Raw genomic sequence first — 27,892 nt, forward strand, 5'->3', positions numbered from 1 at the left:
ACTGCTACCTGTTCAAGCTGGTATAGTTACTGGAAAATCAGAGAATTGTTGGATTTTTAGATTTGTTGCCTTATTAGATGTAATTTCAGCCATCTCTTTGAGTCGCCATGGTTCGTACAATCTTGAAAAGGTCTTGAATATTTTATTTCAGATTTTTTGTTTCAAATCCTATTTTAGATACCGCAGATGCAGTATAAAATAATGTGAGAAACAATGGCCGAAGAGGTAAAAATCGTAAATGACTCCATGATGTATTTCAGTCAGTAGGGTGATCAAAGAGGGTTAAAGAATGCAAATTTTTAAAATAAATCTTAGTCCTTGAAAACTGTAATTTGTCACTGAAACATCCTTGGAAAGTCCCTGAAATTTGTTCATCTGAAGTTGTTTGAACCATGGTTGCAAACTCCTGAGTACTTAACATTAATGCTGTCCAGTGGCTAAAAATGTCACAGCATATATTAGTTTGTGTAATATTAGATGCAGGGTAGCACTCGGCACATGCCTTCCCGACATGATGCACACCTGGTTGTCTTATCTAGATTCACCTAAGTAATAAACACCTCTGACTTTGTTTCTTGGACTTTGAAAGCCTTTGACCATATTGGTCTGGAGACAACGTGCTGATTAGAAAACTGTTAGAGTTGTAGGGGATTAGACAGTGTCTTATACCATGGATCATCAGTTTCCTCTCAAACTAAAGGCATCGCGTTAAAATTGGAGAGACATTTTCAGATTGGCTACCAGTCAATGCCGGTGTACCACAGGGAACTAAACTGGGTCCTATCTTATTTCTAATCATGATTAATGACTTATAAAATCTCCTGAGATGAATATGTGGATTTATGTCTTTATCTTAAAATGTCTCACTTAGAATGGAAGAACGTCCATTCAGTCCACATTAGACACTTTCAGCTAGTGGGTTTCAATGAACCTGATGAAGCTTAATGCTAACAAATGTAAAGAGCTACAAATGTGTTTCTATAAAGGGACCCCTCAGCTTTCCCCTTTACGAATTGATAGTCAAGTACTTGGAACAGTTTGCTCGCACAAGGTTCTAGGTTTGGTTATCCAGGATAATATGAAATGGAATGAGCACATCGGTATGATTGTATCCAAGGCATCCAAGCATCTGCACATTATGAGTGCTGTACGTAGAGGTGGTTGCTGATCTTGATGCTATCTATGTCGTTCTCGCGTGTTCTGTATTTAAGTATTGTTTTGTGTTTTGGCATAATGCCCTTTCCACCTATCTGTCTAGTGAAATAAAGCGGGTCCAAATGGGTGCTCTAAGGATAACTTGCTAAAATCGCTAGACTTGAGGACAGGCGCAATGAACTCTGTATGAGGACTTTGATAAAATTACAAAAGGCGGGCCCTTGTCAAAAAATCTAACCCCGATAACTATCGCCCACGACTATTCTCTTAGAAATTCTAACTCTTGGATGTCTGAGAGTTTTAGGGGAATCTTTTTCCCTACTACTAGCCTAATGGCAAACTTAACATCTTTTAAAAGTTAAATGCGGCTCTTAGTTTATGATTTGTTTTAACGTTAGTATAATTTTTTATTATAAACTAGGAAAAATTGAACCTTATTCTTGTACGTTTACTAAGTTCGACTGTTTTCAGTAATTGTAAACTCCAGTCCCTATAACGTTAGGTGTAGAAATAATGAACAGTAAATGACAACTCTCTGGTATCAAGAATCTAATAAGTTCAAAAATTGCAATTGAAATAATTATTGATAATACTTTTAGAAATGTCCCATTTTGGAGCAGTAAAGTGTGAATGGCAAGGGTCTGGGACTGGCACAAGCCGTTCACACACATACCGCACATTGCCCCGAACTAATGGGTCTGGTGCAACTTGTGCACTTACTTGGCCCAATCCTCACTCCTAGATATTTACTTTTGTCTCAGTTCGTTCAGGCCCTTGTTCCTGTTTTGTTAACTTTTGTTGCAGTCTGAAAATCTACCGGCTAAAATCGTGCTAACACTTATAGAGAAACACTGACACTAGGTCACAATATTTATACTTCACTGATAACTTTTTCCCATTTCAGTTAATTCATTTAAACTTAAGTAAGTTTTGTTTCCCATACAAACTTCTTTTCTCCCATGCAAACTCTCATATTATACTTGGGTTACCTGTTGCTCTAGTAGCCCGCAAATAGGAGGCTACAGACCTTTCCCGCATTCCGCTCCAGTGAGCAAGCATAAAGAAATGAGGTCAAGGCTCGGATGGACAATTTCATACAAATCACTGCATTTCGTCCACCCGAGCCTCGACTTGATGCCTCTGTTTACAGCAATGCGGGAAAGGTCTCACCTGAACTCCCCAGCTTCACCGTTCCTATGGTTCCTTCCACCGCTTTTTTTAGATGTCATAAGCATTCCTAGTGGGAGCGGACATTAACTATTGGGGGAAGGGCCGGTATTATGTCAAAAGTGAGGGCCCAAAAATTTTATCCCCTAAAAATGTGTGCTAAAAAAAATTGTAACCCTCCCCTGTAATAACATTTTGAGCATTGGAATGTTGCATCGCGAGAATCCATATGAGCGAAACTTTGAGACAATTATCTTATTGGAATAAAAAATAGTGTTAGTATTTACAATATTTACGAAACCTTATGCTTCACCAAGTAAAGAAAACCACTGACAGCCCCACTGTCACTTATCGAATCCCTGTCTTCAGTACTCAACTTGAAGAGTGAATAAATTGCCGGCACATACAAAATAACTTATGAGCGAATAGCAAGAGGAAAATTGTCTCTATTCAAGGAAAGTCCACAGCTCTTGCTCAGCCCCTTTAGGTCCCGCAAGGTCGGCCATATTGCGAAGACGAAGACGGAGACGGTGAAAAAAATTGGAGGGCGAGTACAGCAACTGAAATCCGTAAATGGATCCTTCTAAGGCTGGATTTATTCTTAGAGAAGACTACACACTTAAACCACACGACTTCACAACGATAGAGCAAAACATTTTAGACATAAGGAAGGTCGAAATATCAACTGAAACTTTAGAAAACAAAACTAAACAGAAAAAAAAAAAAGAAAACAATCCACTCATTTGGGAGAGTTTTAACAGGGCATAAAACTGCGCAAAAGCAAAAGCTGCCCCAAATTGCAGGCCTTTAGGAGTGAATTACACTCTTAAATCAATCAGGGTCTTAGTCAGCAGGGGCACCCAACGTCAATTTTCGGAAAATATCTGTTCGGAAGACGATTTGAGATCTAGAATTTTCGGAACATTTGTTGTAAAATTTCTTGCTTGCTTGCCTCTCCTAGGATTTTCGAACATCTAAAAAATGGTATAATTGTCCATTTTTAACGGATTTTTGCCCTAAAAAGGTCACCTAAAATTTTCGGTAGCCTTTTTTCTGGCTGAAATTTTCGAAAAGGTAAGTTTTGATCCCTATAATTTTCGGATCACTAGACTTTCAGCTAGGAAATCCGAACAGATGAAAAGATTTTAGGGGATAAAATTATGCCTATATCTACCGTTTAAATAGTAAAATACGTTTAACAATGCTATGTTTAAGTGGTTTGAACTACATTCTGGTTGGGTGCCCCTGAGTCAGCTCCAAAAAACCTGAAAAGCAGCATTTAAGCATTCCTTTGCTGCAATGAAAACAAAATCAAGAAAAAGGAAGCAAAATACTCTAAAGAGTGCGAAACGGAAAAAGGCGCGCGAGGCATGTGGCCAAAACAATTGACATCCTCAAGAAGGTTGCGCCAGACTTTGCCTGAGAGAAAGACCTGTGAGAAGGAGGGCTTGTGTAGAGACATCGTCAAGAAACTTGGAAACAGAAATGGGCGGTAGCTTTGACATCTGAACAGTGTAAATCTTTAAATGACAGCGCGAAATCAGAACTCAGCCTAATGTTGGGTTTTTCTGGAAATGAGAGCAGCAGTGATATAAGTGATTATAATGAAAGTAGTGACGAAGACGACAGAAGTAGCACCAATGACAACAAAGACAGTGAAAGAAATAGTGATGGCGGGGTCTGGGGGGAAAGAGGGAAGAGAGAAGCGAAAAGGGAGATAGCGAAAAGAGAGAACCCTAACCTAAACTTAACCCTTCTCTTTTTTTCTCTCCTCCCCCTCCCCCCTTCCCTATCAAAAATCTCCTCTCCCCTAAAACTTTAGGAAGGCCTGATACTCTTGCTAAGGCAAACCGCGCCCATCGAACAGACAAAAGATGGCGGCCGACTGAAACCACTTCCATCTGCAGTGATGCTTTCAATATTTGGCGGTCATCGTTGTGATTATGTCTTCCATTGGTATGTTTGCCCGTCGTTTGCAAAGTTTGTGCTTCTACAGTCTGCGTTTACCTGTAAGAATCAAGCATAATTTCGGAAAAAGAAAAGTCCTTGCCAATAACTCCGTTTCCAAAATCGAGGTGCCAGAAGGGGTGAATTGTGGAGACGGAATTGACTACAACCCTGTCTTAGATTTATTCGTGACAATGGAGTACGGCAGCGGGAAAGTGATCGTCGACAACTGCTCTCTGGGGATCGACGATTCTCTTCATACATGCTGTTGCTCCCTGGCAATCGTATTGTATTGAGTAGTACAGGAACATTTACTAGAGGAACAGTAGAGATTTGTTTTCTTGAAAAAGGCACATTTGATTCACCTGAACTCGAATTAGAATCTAAAACTTCTTCTTTGCCTATGGATTCTCCTGGGGCGCTTGCTTTGTCTCCACAAAAAATCTCCTTGTAGCAGGTTCCTGGTTTGACGAGGTATGAGGTATGCATGGACACGGAAAACCTTAAAGTGCTAAAAACACGGGTTATTTCTATTCTTGAATTCGAAAGTGAAAGTACAGAATACCGGGTGTTATTAAACAGGGTAACGTAGCAACGAGTAGCGAGTAACAGAGTAAGGAGAAAAACAGGTAAAGGGATAAAAATTCAAGAGGTTAAAAAAATTACACAAAAAATATTAATTATAAAAAATAAAATATAAAATATAATTAAAATAATTATTGCGGGCGACAAAAGGAGCCCGCAGCCTATTTTTGGTTAGCGGCACTTTATTACCTGTATAGCGAGATTTTTCCCGAATCTGTCCACATCCTTCGGATGCTAGCCTGCGTGCAGACGATAACTAAACTCTGATTAGTAGGTTAACCAGAGTTTAATTTCGTCTGCGCGAAGGCTATCGGATGCCAGTGTTGTACCGACTAATATGCCTACTAATATGCACGGTATGTGGCCGCGAAGGCACTGGTGTTGAGTTTAAGGTCCGTCTGATGTCACGGTAATCACGTGAATGCACATGCAAGGAGAAGGAGGATGAAAAACAATAGAAACGAGGGGGAGGGGAAAGCAATAAAAATGTAAAGAAGCAAAAACAAGGGAGGAGACAAAATAGCTACAGTAGTTTGCCTGCATCCTCATTAAGTATGCACGATTTGCGCGTCACGATATCAGTAAACCGGAACTAGGACAATGATAGCGGCAGAAAACAGAGCATGCAAAATTACGTTACGGCTCAGTGATTTCAAGTCAAAGACGAGCTAGCGCCATCGATTTGAAATAACTAAAACCGGTTATATAAATCTAGAGCAAACAGCTTAAAACTGGTCAAGGCTACCTGAGCCAATTATTTCTATTGTATTAAGAATACAAAAAAAAAGATAATGAGATTCCTTCGCATTTTATTCAGGAGATAAAGACAAAAAGTTATGACGTCATCGGCGGTAATGTATACCACACAAAAAGTTAATTAAATGCACAAAAAAATTTAATTCGGTGCGCCCTATACTACTAAAATGTAATAGTAACGCAAAATGTAATAACTTTTGACGCAAAATGTGACACCAGAAAGTAACCCAAAATGAAATAGTATTTTCAGAGGCCTTTACAGTATGTTGAGCGGGGAGGAACACAACGCCTTCGATGTTGCTACTATTTGATTCAGTGTCAAGCTGTAGATTTTTTATTTCTGCTGAGACAAATTACATAAAGTCGCCCTCATAGCTCTCTTTACACCACGTATCAAGGGTGTAAACCCTTGTCCACCGCTGGACAGGGAACCGGGAACTCTGGGAAAGAGATTGGGTCTCGTGATTATGCAAGTGCGCGTGCCTGAGCGAGGAGAACTGTCACTACATATACCACAATACAACATGTACAGACTGTTTCACAGTTTTTATTAGTCCTAATCGAGCCAATTCTGCCCTGTTTATCCATTATATTTTATACCCTGGAAGGTAATCTTGCTAAAAATTGCTTGCCATATACTCGATGTTTTGAAATAAATTAATGACCTCCTTTGGAGTAGCCACTTACGATATAATACGCACCCATTTCTAACATCTGCGATCGTAATCTGTGTAATAGTCTCTACTATGCTATATTAAAATTTTTTCTCTGAATCTGTGATATCTCTGTCACCATTTTAAGACGGCGTGCTTTCAAGTCATATCTCGACTGCAACATCGTGTCTTTCCATTTTTTATACCCTGGCAGGTAATCTCGTTAAAAATTGCTTGGAGCTCTGACGATCTGAACATAAATAAAGACCATTGGAGATAAAAGGTACCCCCTTAAACGTATTAACTTTATCTCCACAGTATCTCTAATTTAGATTATACATGACGTATGCAATGTTGTGGTTTGATTCTTTTGAGTTTCATTTTCATTTTCTTTCTTTCATGTTTATCGTCAGAAATTATGCTCACCACGTCGATACAACGAAAAAAAAAACAAAGAAAGATGAAAACCAAGCCCAACATAACTCTTAACTGCAGCAAAGGAAAAATGTTTTATCCAGAAACTATTCACTTTGTAACTACTGTTAAAATGACCAATCGACAAGAAAGATTCTAGATGTCTTCTTTAACATACAAATAGTTTCAAACATCCGAAAAAAGCTGACAGGAGGTTTGAAATAAATTGTCGTTCCATAAACTGACTTTTGATTTTGTCGACAGACTCAAAAGTTAGAACTAGAACTACATTTAAAAGTCTTCAAAGTCTACCCTGGTAGTGCCGACAGGGTTCAGCTTTGTACTGAACCTGCTGAACGCGGTTTTGTCCAAAGACAGGAATTCCAGGTGTGGAAAATTCGAGCGTGCGCAGGAGCGGCAAAAGAACCCTTTACCCTAAAAAACAAGGTAGAATATCAGTGACTAAGATGAAGGTCCGCAGCATGAAACTGCAGACGCAACGAAATAAACTAGCTATAACTGGAAGTAATTTCCTGATAAAAAAAAACATGAGTAAACGAACGAAGTCGAAAAAAGGATGGGGTAGCCATATTCGCTAAAATTCTCCTGCTTCTAGCACTTAAAAAGTACAATCTAAAATTGGTAATCCGAAAAACTAACTCTTGTCTCATTAGTGCCTCTTGTAATAACACGTAAAACTAATGATCAGCAATTCACGTGTCTGTGTAAGGCCTGGTTCAGACGTCGAACTTTTCAGGAGCCAAACCTAACACATTGAATTAAGTACATGAAAAGTTCGGCGTCTGAATCAATTAAGAAAGCCTGTTTCAATTTGGAACGGCTCCGCCGTTCTTTTCGCCTAGCCCGGCCGGGAATTTCGCCTACGGAACGACTTTGATTCAGACGCCGAACTTTTCATGTACCGAATCTAATGCTTAAGTTAATATAACGTATTTTGTAAAAAGTTTGACTGAAATAAGCATTTTTCGCCTTTTGAACTTAGTTCAGCGGCAGTTAACATCGTCATCTAAATCAATTCAGCCGGTCTAAATAATTTGGGTCGGCCGTTCGGCTCATGAAAAGATCGGTGTCTCACCCGGGGCCTAAGTGGCTTGCATTTGTAGGTCTCGCATTGGACCCCGTCCAATGACAACACGTAGCATCCGTTTGTCATTTAGTGACTGATCTGCGCAGTTGTGCGCGAGACCCTTATCTCTGTATCACTTTTAGTTCGCCTTCGCCTTCGACCTGTGTACACGTCGTATGAGGTATGTGCAATCCAGCCTTTGGTTCTCACAGGTGTATGAACTTACTTGACACTGATTTATATCGTTACCAATTGAAAAAGTAAAACGGTGCATGAAACTCTGTACGTTTTCTTTGTGGTGTCCCTTAAGTTCTCCCAACCACTGCTACGTTGATTTCTTTGTTTTCTTTGCTTTACGTTAGTCGTGAGTTCTAAAGATTCTTACACAGAGGCGGATTAGCCAATATAGCACGTCCGGCGATCACTAGACAGTCTGACTCAAAGAGAAAATGGAGCGCAAATTTTTTTGCATCAAGAATAGTGGTTTTTCGACGCAACAGGTCAAACTTCACCTTCATGATATGTAGTACCACGACTATGATCACAATTATCCCTTTTTGCAAAGTTTCTTTTGACTAGAAACAATGAAAATAGATATAATTGCTAGCAACGACTTGAGGATTATAGACTCTCCTTATTTACACTGAATCGTAAAGTAATTTCTATCTGGCCTTCAGAATCAGAATTATCACTTTTATTACTCAGTCCAGGGAGATTACCGACAAGCTATGACTGCAAAGTGTTTCAGTTTCTATAGCAACTGTAAAACAAAAATAAATAAAAACAAAATGTTCAAACCACTTACCGAAACGATGAGTTCTTCTACAACTTGGCTCTTACACTTGACACAGGGCTGTAAATAAAGGAAGCTGGAATTAAAAAAAGAACTTGCTCCTGCAATACAGGACTGGTAAAAAGAGTATAACACATGTGTGGGTGTGTGATATTTGTAGTTACTTCACTTCGGCTGTGCCAAACAAAAACCTCCACAGGCATTCATTTTTACTTGAAAAAGGATAGTTTTTCTCCAGATTGCCCTTCTGTTCACGCGTATTCGAACAAAACGGTCCCTTAAAACACTCTCCAGAGTCAGGAAGTAATTGAAAACGCCCTTCTCTCGAACGCGTACATGTGGATGGACACATAGTTTCAGGTATAATATCTCTTTGATGTTTAAGGCTAGAATTGAACGATTCGAAGACGCTACGCAAAGGTAAGAAATTCTGAACACGGACTTGAGTTGACCTTCTTTTTTAGAAAATACGTGCTGCATTTGGAGAGGAAACAAACAACCAAAAAGCAACAACTCACAACTCAGCATAGTAATTAAACTCAGTACCTTTTGTAAGTGTATGAGGTTCACAATTTTCTGGCTGAGTCTAAGGGACTTCTTGGCGCGGCTAACCGCTACATACAAAAGGTTCTTTTCATCATCCTCCAGTTCGCCTAAAAACGTTAATCAAATAACTAGCATTACAAATTTAAGGATAAACTTTAAGTCCGACCGCGGCTAGACTAGCTCGGTCGGTAGAGCGCTTGACTTATTGAGGAAGAGGCCGCGGGTTCGATTCCTTCGCCCAGATGGACATCCCTAGAACACCTAGAATAGGGATAACTTACAGATGTTGGACTGAAAAAAAAGCAATTACAACGACGACAACAGGAAATAAAAACAACTCCCGTTAAGGCCACTTTTAAGGTCCCAACAGCTCCATTTTATCATTGTTCTACCGAGCGACATCTTTCAGCATTTAGACATGACTAAAAATATTTCATCTGTTTTTTTTTATCATATGCATCGTTTTGGTTGGATTAACGGATTCTTCCGTTGCGCATCAATCAAAACTGTTGTAAATGTAAATGCATGATAGCCCACTAATGCAAATGCTTTTAAGCGAAATTCTTTTCGCACCCCGCTATTGCGGACCCTTGCTATCCAGGCCACCTAACTCGCCGTCAAGATGGGTGTCCGCCGTATGGGGGTTGACTGAACATGGCGGTTCAACGAATTGGTTTGTGGATGAAATAGTTGGATTGACCACCACAATTAAGATTACTAAAATGTTCTTCGATGCACTTTATAGACCTTCTTAGCTTGTATGTTTTGTTTTCCTATTTCAGACCAAGTGACGTTCCTCTAAAGAACTCCTTCTTCCAAATGTCGTCTTATCCTACTGTATATATGTTTCCTACCCCTGATTATTCATGAATAAGGGCTAGGAGACAACGTAAATTACGAATGAACTTAGGTTGAAAAATTCTAATCTGTATTTAATTTTGACCGGTGACATATGCAGGCACACTTTATTGAAAAACATTACGTAGTCTGAAGCGGGGGAAAAAACATACAAGCCGAAAAGGTTTATTATCCTTTACGAGGTGGTTGTTGTACAAGCGGATGGAAAACACACACAAGCTGAACCGGTCGTCAACTCACCGAGGTAAAGCCCCGAGTCCAATCCAGAAAGGAAGTCTTCTGCCACACGCACATGATCAAATTCCAGGCCTTTTGCTTTGTGAGCCGTGGAAAAAATTACATCTGGAAAAAAAAAAACAAACAAAATACATCTCTGTCTTTTCGATTGACGGTCAACGGAAATAAACTTGCGTATAATATGGATTGTTTTCACATGACGTCATGGCCGCCACATCTATCAAGGGAGGCCTAAGGATTTGCGGTGATGCGCTATTGGGGAAATTTTTAAGGAAATCCCTGGTGCCGTGGTTTTCCAAGACCAAGCGGTGTGCGGTTTTTAGAATCTTGGTAAATTCCAGATCCCTACTCAAAAGATAAATGGAGAATGCTTTTATTTGGATACTTTAACTTGGAAGTAAAGTTAAACATGTTGAAAGAGAATGTATCAAAACACTAAATTATCTCGCTAGGGTTGGAGAGCTTAATGCCTTACTTTGACCAAATCTTAGTCAGCTTGTTCCCTAGAAAAAATTCAGTCCAGTTATCAATATTCCATAGCGGCCACTTCTGCATGGCCATGTGAATAACGCGTGGACATACACCAATTTACAAAAATTTTTCTAAGGATCGCGCAGAAACTTCTTATTTCCTCAGCTATATCGTGTTCCTACACGTTTCCAGTTTACCAGTTTTACTTAAAAGTTTAAGTACATTTATTAACCTGCTTTGTTTTTCCTGACAACTTTGGATCTTAACAACTGAACGATTTCCTCCAACTTTTCCACATGCATCTCAACAATCTACAAAAAGCACCAAAAGGGAAAGCAAAAGCAATCATTAACAAAGATTCGTTCGCTGCAGTTTTACACTTCTACCTGCAGTAAAAAGCAGCCACAGTTTTCAAATCGAACAACATGCTATTACACGTGTGACAACCTTTTGAATTCGAACACCTCTCCTCAGCAGCCACTCCAACTGTCTGACTGAAGTACAAGCTTCGACATGTGACACAACACAATGTATTATTTTAGCCACACTTACTGCAAAAGTCCATGTGGACTCGATAAAAAAACTTGTCTTCCTTAAGAAAGTCGGAATTTGCTCTTTTTAAACCCCTGACATGTAAGGAGTGTCTAGAGTAACTCAGTCAAAAGCCGATAGTTTGCTGAAATGTTCGTTTAATGTTCGTGTTCCATTAGCCTTGGAGAGCAGACACCTTTTTCGGCTCTTATTTCACCCGGCGGCTGAAACATGAGCCGAAAAAAGCGTCTGCTTCCGCAGGCTTGTGTTCCATCAACAAGTTTTTTCAAGAAGTTCGCTAATGTTCGATTGGCTTTAACAATCGAACGTTTACCGAAATCACTAATCTCGTACCCAGATCTCTTTTTGACGAAGCAAGCTTTGTCAATAAGAGATCTGGGTACGAAATTACGATATCACAAGATAAGCGTTCGATCAAACAACGGTCGGAATTTGATTAGACCTAACCTGTTCATGGACAGTCCGAGGTCACGCCCCAAGCTAGATCGTGCCATAATGCAACATTCAACTGTTACCAAACTACTGTTCAGCGACTGTTTGATATCTTTTACAATGCGACTATTCGAACCGGGGCACTTGAAAGAAGATTATCCAATCACAACGCTTTTTGAAAACAAAAGGTTCTCAGGGGTTTTTTTGCAAACGGACCAATAAAATTTAAGGTCAACCATGCAACCGTTAAAACAACTAACCTGACCTCTCAGGCAACAGCCCTCAAATTTATAAATTGAGGATAATATTGGTCCATTTGATCTTTTCTTTTTAAAAAACGTTATGATTGGATAATCTTCTTCCAAATGAAGTGCCCGGTTCGATTAGTCGCTTTGTAAATCGTTAGGACGGTTGTTTTTTTAAATTGATTCATTTAATACAGGTTCATCATTATGTTTACTCCTGGGGGTAAAATTCTGCCGTCAAGAGGTGGAATTCGTACAAAATCTAACTTCATTCGGTTCGACTGCGTAGGATTTGATTGGATAATCGAATTCAAACGAAATTAAGAGACAGATCACGCTCGATTGAATTCGACTGGTTTTTGGTTCGATTCTGTTCGATTAGACACCCCGGTGTAGGTGGAGCAAAGTAATAGGCTCCTGAGAAGGCTAACTAAAAAATTAATACGCATACCTTTATCTTTGAAAGAAGCTCAGGATCAGGAGCATCTCTGGCGTATTTTTCAAGTGCCGAAAAAGTGCTAAAATGCTTTATTAATTTATCCCTGATATCCAAAGCTGTGAATGTAAACGAAAGTATAGTCATAAAACTACTTACAGCTCGCATATATACAACATGCTCGTCGAATAGAACATGGCCACAGTCACTTCTATTTTGTTCACCTCACATCAGGCTCTGTTTTCGTTTCAAAACATCTAATGGACATTTGATGAAACATTTGTTTGTCTGCTCTTCTTTTAATCTATAAATTACAGTCATCTAAAGGTGCGTCTCTTTACTAAAATCCAAGATTAGATCAAAAATTCAGATCATTAGGATTTTTCGTTAAGAAAAGAAACGATGTATCCCGAAAAGGATTATTTGTTATTTACTTCCATAGAAATGACCCAAAATATCGACGCGGGCGGCGAAGTTGTGTTGAAGGTTTGTCCTTTTGAACTAGAACAATGCGGGTCCTATTTGTATTTTACCACTGCCATAAAACGGATAAACTCGATCGTTTCATCCACGCCTCGGCTTGGCTGTAAAGATGAACAGTGCAGGCGTATTTTGGGTGGGCGAAACCTTTCTCGTGTTCGTAATATTGCTGTAGCCGCCATCTTTGATTTTATGATAGTGGAAGATTGGAGAGAGTAGAAATAGTTACCCTTACTTGCCCCATCTCCTGCTCTCTTCGGGAAGTTTCAACAAGGCGCTTTCGCGAGCAAATTGAGCTTAAAGAAAACGCGTGCACCGCAGGCTATCAAACAGCTGATGTATGTATTAAAATTGTGTCGAGTTTCCGCTGGCAGTATTCACTCATTTCGGGTCCATAGTGAAGAAACGCTTCGGATCATGTATCCAAAGTATCGGCTGTTTTGGTTATGATCCAAAGAATCCACCTCCGCTGTGGATTATTTGGATCAATAATCCGTTTTTTTATTTTAGTAAAGAAACAAAATATCCGTTTTCGGATTAAAAGCCCGGATTCGTTCTTAAGTAAAGACGGATGATATGTCGATCACCATAAGTCGGTTGATGTGTCGTCCGCAATGTCGACGAAACAACATTATGAGACAGGCCAAGAAAATTGGAAACGTGACTCACTTTGTATGACTTAGCATGGTCATTACTCAAATAAACATGCAATTTTTCGGCGGTTAACATTCTTATCCCACACACTTTTTTTTTTTTATTTGAGGTCACAAAGAAGTTTTGGTAAAGTCTACACTTAAAGCCCTTCCAAAGGTAAAACGAAAGGTGGCAATAGCTGTGCCACTATAAATGGAAATTTACGGCTTCAAACTAAGTTCACTTACTTTTAACTTTAGCCGTATCACTTCCAGCGCGACGCAACTTCCATATGTCGAGAACTCTGTCTAAACCAAGACTCTTTACTCCCTAAAAAAATAATGTAGACAATGAATAAAAAAAGGCACCGAGGCAAAGTTTGGCAAACTTTTCCTTTGAATTTCTCCACGAAATAATTTGTCTGAGAGGCTATCAAAAAACAGAAAAAAGGGTTTCCTCTGATTTCCTGACACCTAGAAGTCGGTTAATTAGACCTCGGCTGTGCCTCGTATTATCAGCCCACTTTTCGGTGTTGGATATTCTGATGAAACATTCTCTTCTATGTTTGACAATTGCTTTTAAACATATTATTTTTTACTCTGCATAAGACTGGTACAAAGAGTTTATTCGCATGAAACGCCCCTTCGGGAGGAGACAATGATTGTGGGCCAAGATGAGATTTTCCTTCCTTTCTTAATCCATCAGCCTTAGTGCGCTTCTCAATAACACGCGCACTCCGAAATGTAAAATCCGCTTACAATTGCGTTTTTCGCTGCTGTCAATCATAATTACGATCACAAGCAAACAAAACGGATCGAAATCCACCAATCACAAACTATGAACTTTTGAAGCCCCTCGCAGTAAACTTCTGTTTTCTAAGAAGTCCGCTAGGATGACTGACCGGCAGCAAAGAATGCAAACGTTAGTAGGCTTTTGAACTTCAGAGTTCGCACGTTTCTGAAAAGCACAGTAAAGCAGTTGTTGTTACCCTTACCCCAATGAAGCCAACTTTGACGTCCTCTTTTGCATGGCAAACACTGGCAGCTTCATTAAACAATGTGCAATTTGTTCGTGTAATTACGTTCAACTGCTTACTACACTTCTCATTAAGAACAGAACCTAAAAATAAACAACAAGACAGATCTTGAACAGAAAATCTACACAGTTGAACCCCTGGGTGGAACAAACGTTTATTTTAAAGAACATTTAAAAATTCAAACCCAGTGGCTTACGTGGGTTACATTATTTGAGAGAGACCTGTATGGGGTAATGGTAAAATGTGTGTGCTGTCTACGAGTGGGTTTTGAGTTAGCAGGTTACAAGAAATTGAATGAAAAGCTTTTTTAAAAAAGACATCATTTTAAGATGTATAAAAGGTAAAAAGTTAAAGATTACTTAACGTCAAATACATAGGGAGTGGTTACCCAGTCTATAGAACCGGAGGCTCACGTTTAAAGTTATCAAACCTCACACAGTAATTTTCAAGGAGTTATAATAACTCCTCTAATGGGGTTAATTTAACTCCTTACAGTGGAGTTATTTTAACTCCAAAAAGGATTTTATAGAACTCTTTTTCAGGAGTAAAAATCACCCCAGATATTGAGGAGTTAAAGTAACCCCCAAAAAGGAGTTATCCTGTACCTAAATTTTTTACTCCACTTTCAGAGTTAAAGTAACTCCAAAAAGAGTAAAAACAACCCTTGTAAGGAGTAAAAACAAGAAGCCGCTTACATCGGCATTCAGTCTCGCTTGCTTGAAGATTAGATCGAGAAATGAGGAGGCGAGTAATTCTACACGAAACGAAACGGATTTACTCGCTTAATGTTTTTTACTTCCTACTTTATCGACGTTGATACTTTTTACTTGTTTCTGAATTGACTTAGTACGCGTGTTAGCGACGACCGGTCGCAGGCTATACGCGTGTATAAATACACGAAAATTCAAGGGCCTCGATTCCAGAGAAAGAAAACTGTCCAGATGTGTGCAAAACGGGGAATAGGATTTTAAAAAGAAGGCAACACCAAATTGTGGAATTGCACCCATTTTAGGCAGCCTACTGATGTACAATTTTGACATGTTTTCAGCTAGAATAATTTGGCGTTGGTCCCCTTCAATTAGAAAAAGGGAGCATTCTATTTCTTTACTAAGAGTAAACACAACCAATTGGCTGATCTTGAATTTGAGCATGAATACAACAACAATGTCATCCTTCCAAATTTCTTTTTCATTAAAGACAAGTGAATAGTGAAAAAAATTAAAAGAAACAAAATGGCATTCACCTTCACCAGCTACCCCCTCAAGAGTCTTCTCCTGAATATCCTTTAGTGCTTTCAACACACTGGAGGCCACATGGGCTATTTCAGGACCGAATCTGAAAGACTTAAAACCAACAACCACAACATAAATTTTACTAACAAACTTGTATAAAACAATGCGAGTACAAAAGCTATCCTTTTAACAGAAAAAAGGGAAAGTTCTTACATAACGGCAGGAGCTTAAAGCTGTAGTTTTAGTTGCATAAAGAGACTGAAAGTCAAAAGATAATTTCTCCTTTCTAAATGGGATGCTAGTCCATCTAGTAGTAATAAGTAACTTTTACCAAATTTATTAATATATGGCTGAACCGCGGGTGGGCAAAATGAAGCGAATCCTGCCTTCTGATTGGCTACCTGAGCGGGAAAGATAGGCCGATTTTGCCCTCTCAGGATTTTCTGCGCTGGTCCCGCAGTGGCCTCGTTGTTTTATTTTAAATTGACGTCAACTTTCATGAATTGGTCAATACAAACGCAGACATCCAGACATCTTCACGCTTGCTGAACTAGAGGTAATCATTGATTAAGGATCCGCATTCGTCACTCGAGTCGAAAGGAGTCATGTTTCCCGACCGAGATTCCCCTCATAAAATTAGCAGAGGCGGCTAATCGGCAGTCGAAAATTTGTGGCTTTGTACCACAGGAAAATCAAGAATAGGATACGTTCTGACGAACGCGAATAACGCGTATATATACACCCGGGTGTAGAGAGACAATAGGACCATTAACAAAAGGAAAAATAAGACGCAAACTGTCCTTAACACAGTCCTTAACATATGTTCTTAGATATGAAGCGTCTTACTTCAGACGAAATGTGCCGTTTTTTAACCTCTGTGTACAGGCTTATGATGTATAAGTGGCCTTAATGAGGAGACGTTTCTTATCAGAGAAAACACCACCACGGAAGAGACCAGTTGATGTCTGATTTTATAAGACACAAATTGCAACTCATTTGAATTTATGCGAGCTGTTGCAGGAGAAAAAATCGGAAAAACGTTTAGTACAAAAAGACACACGACGTGATCTGTCGCCTTGTGCATCGGGAGCAATTTTATCGCAGACACCTGTTGCAGCGACATTCTAGCCTAGTGTGTTTTGTCTTTTAAAATCGGCTACTATTTAAATTATCAAAGGAATAAACCACTGACCTGAGTAAGATAGAAAGTGTTTGAGCTCTCCACCTCCTGGAGAGCATTTCTTGCGCCGCGAAACGAATAAATCTGTTGGTGGGGATCACCAACCAAAATCTTTGTGCACGTCTGGTTTAGTAGAAAGGCTGAGGCAGCTACAGATAAGAGAGCACAGTTAATTAAATAAAAGAAGTTGAAAAAAAAAAATGGTATATCAAGGTTATCAGAAACGTTCCTGCCAACAGGAGTTTTTCATGTCCGTTAAATGCAGCAACAAGGTGGCACATGGCCAACATTTACGAAGCATGCGCACTGTCTTTTTGCACAATATTGAAAAATAAATTGTGAAATTACAGGGTAAGCGAGGGTTAATTAACTTACGTAGTAAGTGTAAGTGCCACACTATCTGAGACTATAGTTTTTAATCCAAAGCGTTCTTGTATTGACCATTTTACTTTACTATACACAGCTTACAAACACCATAAATTATTGTTAATAAGCATTGGCCTTATACAACTTTATAAGGGCTTTTAGATGAATTAACCGAAATAATAATTAAAAAAACGTTTCGAAAGCAGCTACAGCACTGTTAAAAGAAAGACGTTTTTCATATTCCGCGATTTCATCAATTAATTGAATTCAATCCAATATTCGGAACAACATCAAAACTAACGACATGAAAGTAACTATCTTCATAACATGCTCTTTATAGTGGCAAATACTCTACTGAAAAAAGAGCCCCTTGCCAAGACGTATCCTGCGTTGTTATTATGAAAGTTGCCTGTGAGGTGCCTTCTATCTGTAACAAGGCATCAAGGGCCTCAACCTAGCCCCAAAGCAAAAGTATTGTGATCTATTATAGGGGTCTAATAAAATTGGAGGTTTTAAGGGGCGCTAGCCAGGCACAAAGTGCATAAAGTGGTAGTAACAGGCTTTCAACAAAAAGTTTCATTAATCTTCTGTAAGAGTGCTGAATATCAATCAAACAAGGGAAACTTGTCTTGGGCTTATAATCGAATGTATTTTTCTGTTTACAGGTAGATCAGGGTTGAAAACCAAGGGGAACTTATAAGCAGTACTTTTGTATGTACATATTTGCACAAATGTTTCTAGCTTGAAATTTAAAACAGACGAAGAATATATAAATTCGTCTTCAATTCTTACCAGGAGTGCAGTCCTGAGCCTCGTCAATCAATAAATAATCAAATCCGGTCAAAATTGGACTTTGTAGTTGATAAATTTTGAAATATCCTGCAATTAAGAATTGAAATCACAAATATTTCAGGGAGCTACGCGAATGAGGGGGTAAATATAAAGAGACACCACTACAGTAATAAACCAGGCCTCAGAATCTGCCTTTTCCCAATATCTTTTCCGGAGAAAAAAATAAACGTCGCGCTATTGCCGAGTCGAACTCAAATGAATTTGATCTGGCAGTTGCGCGGCAACAGCACGGAAGTGGTTTCAAACGTTGAATTTAATTCCCTCGCCCCAAATTCAAAATAAAGAAAACGTCACAGTCAGGCGCAGAAGAGTTAAAGCACTCCCGCTTAAACATATACATTTTCATAATTTATGAATTGAGTTTGGCACGGTAATAGCATGACGTTTGGACCGAGCTGTGCCATGTCGAATTTAATTGCCGTGTCGAACTAAATTCAAGTTGCTGAACTGAATGATTTCAAACGTTGCCCCACTGCCGCGCCAAATTTTATCAATTGAGTTTGGCGTGGCAGTAGCTCAACGTTTGAAACAGGCCTAAGAGTATTTAGTGGTATGTTCTGCATAATCTGCATACCATTACATTGTAGTTGGAGTGTTGATAAGTCATGACCTATATCTCCAAAGAGGATCCTGAATATTGAATTATCTTATTTTCCCAAGTGTACAGAGGCCTTGACCGAACATTTAGCAAAGTGAAAACCAATTTGCATTTATTTTTATTAAGTACTGGAAACGGAAACGTCTTGGACTTCTGGTTTCCAAAGCCCGTCGTTTCAACAGCACTTAAGGTCATCCTCTTTTTTTTCTCTGTTTAGCGTCGTCCGACCAACCCAAATTTTTGGCATTTTCAAAACAAAAAAAAGTAAAGACGTAGTTGAACCATTTTTCACTTGAAATAATTCTTTACGTCTGAAAAATCAGCATAGTAACAGCATAGAGAAAACAGGAACATTTTTTACAGTATATAGTGCATTTTGTTAATCCAAATATGTGAATGTTAACTTTTAACGTCATTCTGGGGTTCCACGGCCTCCTATTCCGAGACTTCTTGCGATTTTTTTTTTAGATTTTTTTTTTCAATCTGACCGACCAACCCAATATCAGGAAACGTATTCGACGCTAGACGAAAAAATAGGGGATGGCCTAAAGGAGCTTTGTCTCAAAATTTATGAAAATTCAAACGGTGGTAGCTGCAAGTCAGTATTACTCCATGAAATGAACTTGTTCTTTTAGTACACCATGTCTGCAGGAATCCATTGTTCAAGACGACGGCTGCCCATTAGCCTGTCCCAGGCTCCGAGATAGTCGGGTCTGCTAAATTGAGAAAGCGCAAACACGAAAATAAAACGGGAGAAAACTGGGGAGTGCGGGGGCTCCCTTCCTTTTTCCCGCTCCGCCAACTTTTCGCGTCCCTTTTTCTTTCGCGTCTTTCCCACTATCTGAGAGCCTGGAACAGGCTAGCTGCCCATGGGCTTGAAGCTGTTAACATTTGCCACGGCCTATCATCGATGCAGATATTTGGCTCCACTGGCGTGGTGTTTGGAGCAGGCTGACATGGGACTGTAAACATTCAAAGCCAACCCTATCCCTTATAAGTGCTTGTTTTTAAAAAGTACCCTGAGAATTCTCTCAGTCAAAAATCCTAAAAATCGCCTTTTGCTCATTTTTCAACATGATTATACATTAAATTGCCAGATTGGTTTGTTTGATGCTGAAAAGTGGCTTTTTCTCTAAAAGCTTGGTACTTCGCTTCAACAAACGATTATAACAATGCATCCCATGTCATTTTAATAGGTTGTTTAACAGGCATACTCTTGTACGGCCATATAAAATAATCTCATCTGGCATGATTTTAAAATTAGCGAGTTGTCTGATTAATATAATTATGTGCAATGACTCTGTTTAGCATTCAAATGAGATCATATTGTATTTGCAATAATAAAACTTACCATCATGAGTCATCGGAAATTCGTTATCATCATCTTTCATTAATTGCCACAAAATGTCAGCATCTGACACAACTTTCTGCAGTGATAATGTACCCATATTTAGAACGTTAATGATAAATTTAAATTTAAACTCACCATAAGAGAGAGTTGTCAAGAAAATTTACAGTACGAAAAAAATTAAAGGGAAGCAACAGATTAAAGCAAAGCGAAAAAGTATGAAGTGCTCTTCAAGCGGTACAGCCCCATGTGGGGCGACCACTCTCCTAAGCAACCAGCTCTAATCACCACTAGCATTATAAATAACTGTGGCTCAATCTCTAAAGTTTTGCTAGTTTCATGAGCTGAAGATATGCAAACTTTGCATGTAATAAGGAATTATATAACTACCTCACATTACTATGACGACGCCCTTGGTAGTAAAGTGTAGACACGCAAGCCGGGGCACTTGGAAGAAAATTGTCTAATCATGACGTTTTCTCTAAACAAAAGGTCTCGATTCTCAATTTTTTATTCGAACAGACCAATAAATTCAAGAATTCAACTAATGTATGTAACCGTTGAGAACTTTAAAACGATCTAAACTTACCTGACTTCTCAGGACACAGCCCTCGCATTTGTGAATGTTATTGCTTCTCTTGCAAAAAAAACTTGAGAATCTTTTGTTTTCCTAAACATCATTTTCTTCCAAGTGTCCTGGTTTGAGAGTCCAGCAGGCTTTCTTCCAAAAGCTCACTAATCTTATAATAAGTGACTGCCCTCAATTGGCTTATCACGCCAAATTTGTGTTTACATGACTTTATTCTCATAAATGATCAGCTCTAGTTGCAACTAGTTTTATGAATTTCCAAGCTTTTCTTTTATGTGAGCTTTACCATAAATACTAAAATACATACAGTATATAAAGTATCAGATGTATACTTAACACGTTAATGTTAGAGCGGTTTTCATTTGAGTGTCGAAAAGTAATTGGTTTCGCACTTTCTACACTTTCTACACGATGCGATTGGCTTAAAAGATTCGCGCCACCTTTTCATCCAATCAGAAGTAAAACCAAAGCCAATTGTGACGCGCTCGAATGCATTTTCCCGCGCTTTGCGTCAGCCACATGTAATTACTTCGAGTTTTGATTGGTTCAGTGTATTGTCTGTGTCCTATGTGATTGGCCAGAGTAATTACTTTGGTTTTGGTTTTACGACACTCAAACGAAAACCACTCTATAAACTTACCAACTTGTATTCACGACTGTTTAAGGAGGATACATTGGCCGCCTTCCCCTTCAATTCAGGTATATGCACTACTTCAACGACATCATCTGCAGATGATATAAAGTTTTCCAGAGTCTCCTGAACTCGCTTTGCATGTAGATACTCAGATTCACCTGGAAGGTTTTCCATGATCGTTTTGATCTTTAGTTGTTGTGCCAACTTGTATTTGTATCTGTGAGAGAAAAAATTAAATTAAAAATAAATACAGATACAGTTGAACCTCTCCACAATGGCCACCTTGGAGACAGAAGAAGGTGGCCATTGTGGGAGGTAGGGGTGTTATTGTACCTGTTTTACTGCATCTTTTTTTTTCCGGGGAATACAACATATTTATTGTGCCAAGTTCTTGCTCCCTGTAGCTTATAATGGTAATCCAATCATAAATAAATTACTTGATATAAAAATATACACAATAAAATATAAATCATGTTTTAATTGAATCAAGACAAAATGAGCAAGGTCAATTTTCTACTGTTTCTGAATTGTTTCTATTAAAAATGTGCTTGTCCCAAGCAAAAGTCATGTCAAAGGTTTAAATGTCTGAACTAAATTTCTACTTGTCCCAGACAATCAGACAGGTTTTGGCACACCCTGAAATATTGTACTTATGCTTGCTGCAGCATTATAATGGCACACAATCAAAATATGCATATTGTTAAAATGGATATAGAAACGCACTGTTCAGTGGACAAAATAAATGTTGATAACTGCAGCATCCGTTTTACAATGTTTGTGGAAAGAATTGCTTCCACTTTCTCTCACGCATTTCTATGCACCAGATTAAAAGCACCCAAATTAGCAACTAGCGGTACCCAGTTTTAGTCTAACTTGCATTAAATGAGCAACTTACTCCTCAGGCTGAGGTGTATTCTAAGTACAATGTTTTAATGAAAGGTTCATGTTAGCACTGTATACATATTGTGTATATACTTTTAATCTTAAATGAATTGAAAGACTTGCTGCGATAAGTCATTGACATGCCATACAGATCTAATTTTGTGACCACTTACGACTTTTTAGTCAGTCACTCTAACAACTGGCTATTGTCATGAGGTCATTTTGGCTGTTGGGAATGCTCACTTGGTGGCCCGGTTACTGTCGTAGAGAGGTTTAAACCAGAGTTGACGTATGAACTGTCCACGGGGGGGGGGGGGGGGGGGGGAAGTGGCTGTTGTAGAGAAGTGGCCATTAGTGAAGGTTCAACTGTACCAATATACAGTCACAAATTTCGGCAGACGGTATAAATGCACTCTACCAATGGTGCTCTTTTCACGTTTTATTTATAAAATGCAACTGAAGTTCCATAAAGACCACACTTCAAGAGAATTTGAGGCCAAATTCACAGACAAAATGATGCAATACTTGAAGGATGAGGGGCGCCACGATCTACAAGCCAGCGAACCATGCAATTTGTAAACCATGCTGGGATAAAAACTAGACTTGCAGAAAGAGCCACTACACTGGGCTGCCATGGTGATCGAGGTAGATTTGAACCAAAATATTGTATTGTATGAAAACAAGAAGTTTACTAAAGCAAACAGCCAACGGCCAAATGATCCCCATCCATGGGCCTCGTTGATTGCATTGAGACTTTAAATAGACGATCCTAATTTGTGGTCTACAGTCTACATACATTTTTTTCTCTTGTTATTTTCCTTCAACTTAAAGAATTATTCCTTTGCATTTTGCTAATTAAAAAAGTTTCAAGATTTCTTGTTTGCATGTTGATTTCATTGGCATGCGCACCTTAAACCATGTAAATAGATGAAACGACCAATAACACATTTTTTACCGTAGTACTATGTATGAGTTGAAAATTCACTCGAGTTCGCTGTTTGTCTCACTCATGACTACCTCACAGCTGTTATTAAGAGTCTTTCCTGCTTAGTTCCTGATGGGCATGTGAGGTTTTTCTACTGAAATATTTGCATAATATTAATTGTGCAGTCTTCGTTGACTTTCAATTATAAGGGTTAATCACTCATTTTTCTGACTAGGGTCAAGCACTCATTTAGGGATAAAGGTTAAGCCTTTTTTAGTAAATTTAATTGAAGACTGAGCTCAATGGCAAGCTATGTAAAGTATCTTTTTCTTTTACCACTAGGTTATATTGGGAAGATGTTCATTTCAATATCTCAACATTATAAAATAGACACTGTTATAAGATCTGGAACCGACTTTTCAGCAATAGTGCTACCTTCTTCAGGATACAAAACCAAAGACGGTTACATGCTAGTCCGTTTAATCATGTGCCCTATAACATACTTTACTGGTAAGACAGAATGTTGGGCGTGGAGTTTTTCACAACAAAACCTGTCAGGAATCTCGAAATATTCCGTGTGTCAGCGAATAAAATCAACTGCAGTCGATCACGTGATATTATTGACTGAACGATTAGACATTTGATAAGCACTCTGTTTTGACCTAGTCTATTCTTTAAACAAAGAATCTACATTACATAGAGGTTTGTTAAATGGAGGTTCCACTGTAACTGTATTTATAATTATTATTATTATCATAATTACTAGTTTTGTTATTCTTTTTTTAACTTCTTTAATTTCATAGAACTGGGCATTAATACATGATGGTCATCTCTATGGTCAGGGTTATAAACATAATTAGAGATTTCCAAGAAAATGTCAAGTTATGCAATGAAAAAATACAAGTACAGTCAATTCCCTTTGTTGAGAGTCTGTAATAGCGGGAGTATATGTCAGTCAAACATCTGAATTTTTTTTGCCTAGTATTTAACTGCTCTCTGTATTATCATGGTGTTGACAAGGTGAGAGCTGGCCATACATACATGTAGCTGTAATAATGAAGCAAAATAAAATGCCAAATTAATAGGAAAGTCACTCTTAAGTCTATTTAAAAAAATCAAGTCATTTTTATATGCTATTTCATTCAGAGATCAAAATTGAGGCTGTTTAGAAATGAAAAAAAAAAAAAATTTGAGTAATTAGGGTGAAATAATCATTTAAGCCTTTTATGATTGATCCCAGCTGAATATAATGAAACAAAAAAAAAACAGTGCTAACACGCCATGAAAATAGTGTTGGTAGTAGAGTTGAAGAATAAGTGTGACACTTAGTTCACCTAAACGTGACCTGTAAGTTCTAAGTTGATAAATAGCCATTGTTACAGTCCAGAATTAAATATGATTTAAAATGCTGAGTAAGCAAGCATGAAAGTATGTGTTTCATGCATTGCTTCATATAGAACGTGTCTATAATATGGAAACTACTCCCTTTTACTTATAGGATTTTGAGTAGGATGTGTTGATTTCTTGGACCTAGCCGCACAGGATTAATTGCATAACTAAAATAGAGACTGTAATGTTCAATGAATTATGGAAAACCATAAGTTAACTAGGACAGACAGTGACCAGCTTTTAAGAGGAAACAACTTACTATAATACAGATCAAGATAAATGGGCCTTATTCAACCGAGACTGATAGAGATAATCAGTATACAACAATCTATAATATTTATGGTCAACACAAAAACGCAGTGTGCCGTAAGACAGAAATATTAATACGTTTCAAGAATCCCATTCCTTTTAATTTGGTATCTTTCTTCAATATTATCTAATAAAAAGGGAATAAGTTCATTTGCAATTTGCGACGGCGGAAAGTTTAAAGATTACTGACAGGTTTTTTTCCATCGAGTACTTAAACAGTATATAAATAGACCCAATGGTCTATAGCACACTAGCACAATAGCCATACTGAGAACAACTGTAACCTCAAAAATGCTCAGTTACCAAACCCTATTGTACTAAAAAGAAAAAAAATCAATCTTTCAACAGACTCAGACAAGATGGACAAACATGCTTTATGGATCAGGAAGTGTAGTGTCAGGTCTCAAAGGGCTTAATGTAGGATAATTAGATGCGAAATGAGCATTAACACTCTAAGAAAAGAGGGACTTGATTGGCATATAGGACAGTGGTGAACCGACTAGTAGGAGGACTATTAACGGAACTAAGGGCGTATAATGTAACTGTTTATTGAGCTCAATTTGCGACTTCACAGGAAACACCATCTGGGTTATGGGTTAATAACTTAGATAACCCTCTAGGTTGATGGATTAATAATTATTGAGTTCATTTATTGACGGAGAATCAGAATTGACCAATTTTGTAAGCTGGGCGTACCTCCTTGAGGAGGCAGCCCAGTTAATCAATGTTAGGTAGAGCTGAGTCTACAACAGAGACCTCCTTGAGTCTGATCCAGTCATGAGTTTAAGGGCAATGACTAGAGCTTGTTTCTACACAAGTTGAGCCCCATTTCTAACTCCAAAGTGCCATTCGCCCAAGAATCGAAAGAGTGAAAGCAAACAATCAACACTTCTCCAAAGCACTCAATCATGTTACCATCCCTCATTTACAACAGTTTGGTTTATAGCTTCACAGTAACATGGCCATGTCACCCTAAACAAATAATTTTCCTAGTACTGTGTCCCAAAAGACTGGGATACTTTATATAAAATAGAGTCAGGGTACATTGACAGACTTAACCCACAAAAGCAAACACATGAGGCAAGCTGAGAGAAAGACAAGGAAAATTTAAACCGTTTTGTACTAACCGTGAGCCTACTTTTTTATAGGCTAGAGAATGGAGAGTCTTACACTCAACATTGTCTGCAAAATGTCTCTTTGCATTTTCTTGTGCAGTCCTGAAAAACAGGAAATAAGATACAGTCAACTCCCTCATAAGTGACCACCCTTGACCAGTGCATGAGAAAGTGATTGCTTACGGGAGGTGGTCCTCTAATTAAGGGAAAAACATTAAGAAAATAAGCTCAAACTGAACTGATTGATGTAACTTAAATGACATTATTTCCTTTCAAGCTAAAACTCAGGCAAAAAGACAACTGGCAATATAATGTTTCACATCGAAGAGTGCCTTCTAAGAACCATTCAAACTTTGTAACATTTTGCATCAATATTATCCACCTTTTTACCTTCATATTGTATGGTTTTCAGCGTGCAAAGAAAGTAGTGTCCGATAGCCCAGGGCTAGTGGATTTTGATATCGGGCTTGTGAATTTTGTGCGTAACTTGCCCAATGGGCAAGTAACGATTTTTGAGGAATTCAAATTACAAAAGAACTGTGAAATCAATTCTGCTCATCAAAATGTTTTTGGGGCTAGTGGAAAAGATGTTTGGGATAGTATATTAATAATTAATACTATATATTAATAATTAACCCATTCGCCCCTGAACCGCCCGTAACCGCCCGTGTGGATCCACGTCCTTTCTACCCTTTGTTACATCATCAGTTTTAACGGTCAAGGACAACTTTTTCCGCTAACTTGTGCAGAGTGAAGAGATCTTTCAAACCATACCAGAATAAGCACAATTCAGTCAAGGACACCGGAGAAAGAGGCAAAAAAACCATGTAACATTTACCTGAAAATCTCCATGGAAATCTTGTTCCATTGCTCACCAACCTTTCCTTTGACCTAATCCTAAGATCCTAAAAGCTTTCCTAAAAACTATTCCCACCAAAATGAAGCCTACTAAATGCCCAGCAAGAGAAAAAAAAAATGAGGCAAGAAAAGCAAAAAAAGAGGGGAGGAGAGAAAGTGAAAAGTAAAAGTCAAGACTGCTGTGTCACTTTTAAACCCAAAAACTATGTCGAAATTTTGCTTTCTGCGCATGCCCGAACTTCACAAGCTGATATTTTGCATCTGGATCAGAAGGCAATGAAGTGTACAACCTGTCAACCGGTTTGGGGTAAGTTTTAGCCCTTTATAGCACAACAGTGACCAGAAAACCACTCGACTAGCTTCAAAACGTGTTTTTCGGCAAAATCTCCAGGAGCGAATGGGTTAATATACTAGCCCAAACGTCTTTTCCACTAGCCCCAAAAACATTTTGATGAGCAGAATTGATTTCACAGTTCTTTTGTAATTTGAATTCCTCAAAAATCTACAGCTTGCCCGAATGGCAACTTTTAAAAATGACTTTCTTTGTACCGTGGGTTTTTGATTATGTGAGATTTCTGACAGCTGGGCCTCTGGAGCAAAAATTAGAGTGTTTGAACAGAACACAGACATCATCAATTTTTTTTTTATTCAATGACAGCACATGAATACTCTACTTAAACTAAAGAACTAATTTCCAAGAAAAGTAACGGTCAGTTTACGTTAAATAGCCAGCAAATTTTACGCCAGCTACCTCAGTTCTTATTGAAAACCCTGCATCTTGGCAGTGTGCTATGCACATTCACCACAACAAAGAATGCAAATTGATATTGTTGAGTGACAATGTGAATGAGCATTAAAGTGTGAGCAATCTTGTTTTGCATCATGTTTATTTTTGTCTGTACAAGGAATATAAAGTCACAGCATATGAAGCACAGACTGGGGGCATATCACTAGCACCATCTCTTCTTAGTTTACACACTTGGTGCCTTGTTTGGCCACTCATGGATAAAACTTTGCCCACAGTGTAACAAAGATGGCATATTATGCTTCGCTGCTGCATAATTTTGTGTCAACAGGATCAATTTGTGCTGCAACTGTAGCACTGTGAATTATAGTCCAATAACACTTCTTA

The 27,892-nt window shown here is 38.5% G+C and overlaps 1 protein-coding gene across 1 annotated transcript; it reads right to left on the reverse strand.

Moving 5' to 3' along the window:
• Positions 1 to 6,139: 6,139 nt before the first annotated feature.
• Positions 6,140 to 27,763, reverse strand: LOC140944666 (F-box DNA helicase 1-like). The gene is made up of 15 exons (XM_073393784.1): positions 27,663 to 27,763; positions 25,915 to 26,004; positions 21,289 to 21,499; positions 20,063 to 20,138; positions 18,054 to 18,140; positions 16,908 to 17,044; positions 15,727 to 15,826; positions 14,442 to 14,566; positions 13,696 to 13,777; positions 12,350 to 12,453; positions 10,902 to 10,980; positions 10,202 to 10,303; positions 9,104 to 9,210; positions 8,570 to 8,617; positions 6,140 to 7,112 (listed from the first exon to the last, which is right to left on the reverse strand). Exons 1-15 carry the CDS (start codon positions 27,761 to 27,763, stop codon positions 6,969 to 6,971), a joined length of 1,593 nt encoding a protein of 530 aa, XP_073249885.1. The 3' UTR covers positions 6,140 to 6,968.
• Between the last annotated feature and the right edge of the window lie 129 nt (positions 27,764 to 27,892).

Source organism: Porites lutea, chromosome 7 (assembly GCF_958299795.1).
Source record: "Porites lutea chromosome 7, jaPorLute2.1, whole genome shotgun sequence".
Lineage (NCBI taxonomy): Eukaryota > Metazoa > Cnidaria > Anthozoa > Scleractinia > Poritidae > Porites > Porites lutea.

What these genes read in the sequence shown, in the direction of transcription:
- LOC140944666 (XM_073393784.1), bottom strand. Translation starts at nt 27,763, where the DNA reads ATGAGTGGCCAAACAAGGCACCAAGTGTGTAAACTAAGAAGAGATGGT. An exon ending in TGATACGGCTAAAGTTAAAA is followed by an intron (nt 12,454 to 13,695) that starts GTAAGTGAACTT and finishes TTACATTCACAG; the next exon opens with CTTTGGATATCAGGGATAAA. An exon ending in TAGAAGAACTCATCGTTTCG is followed by an intron (nt 7,113 to 8,569) that starts GTAAGTGGTTTG and finishes CTTGTTTTTTAG; the next exon opens with GGTAAAGGGTTCTTTTGCCG.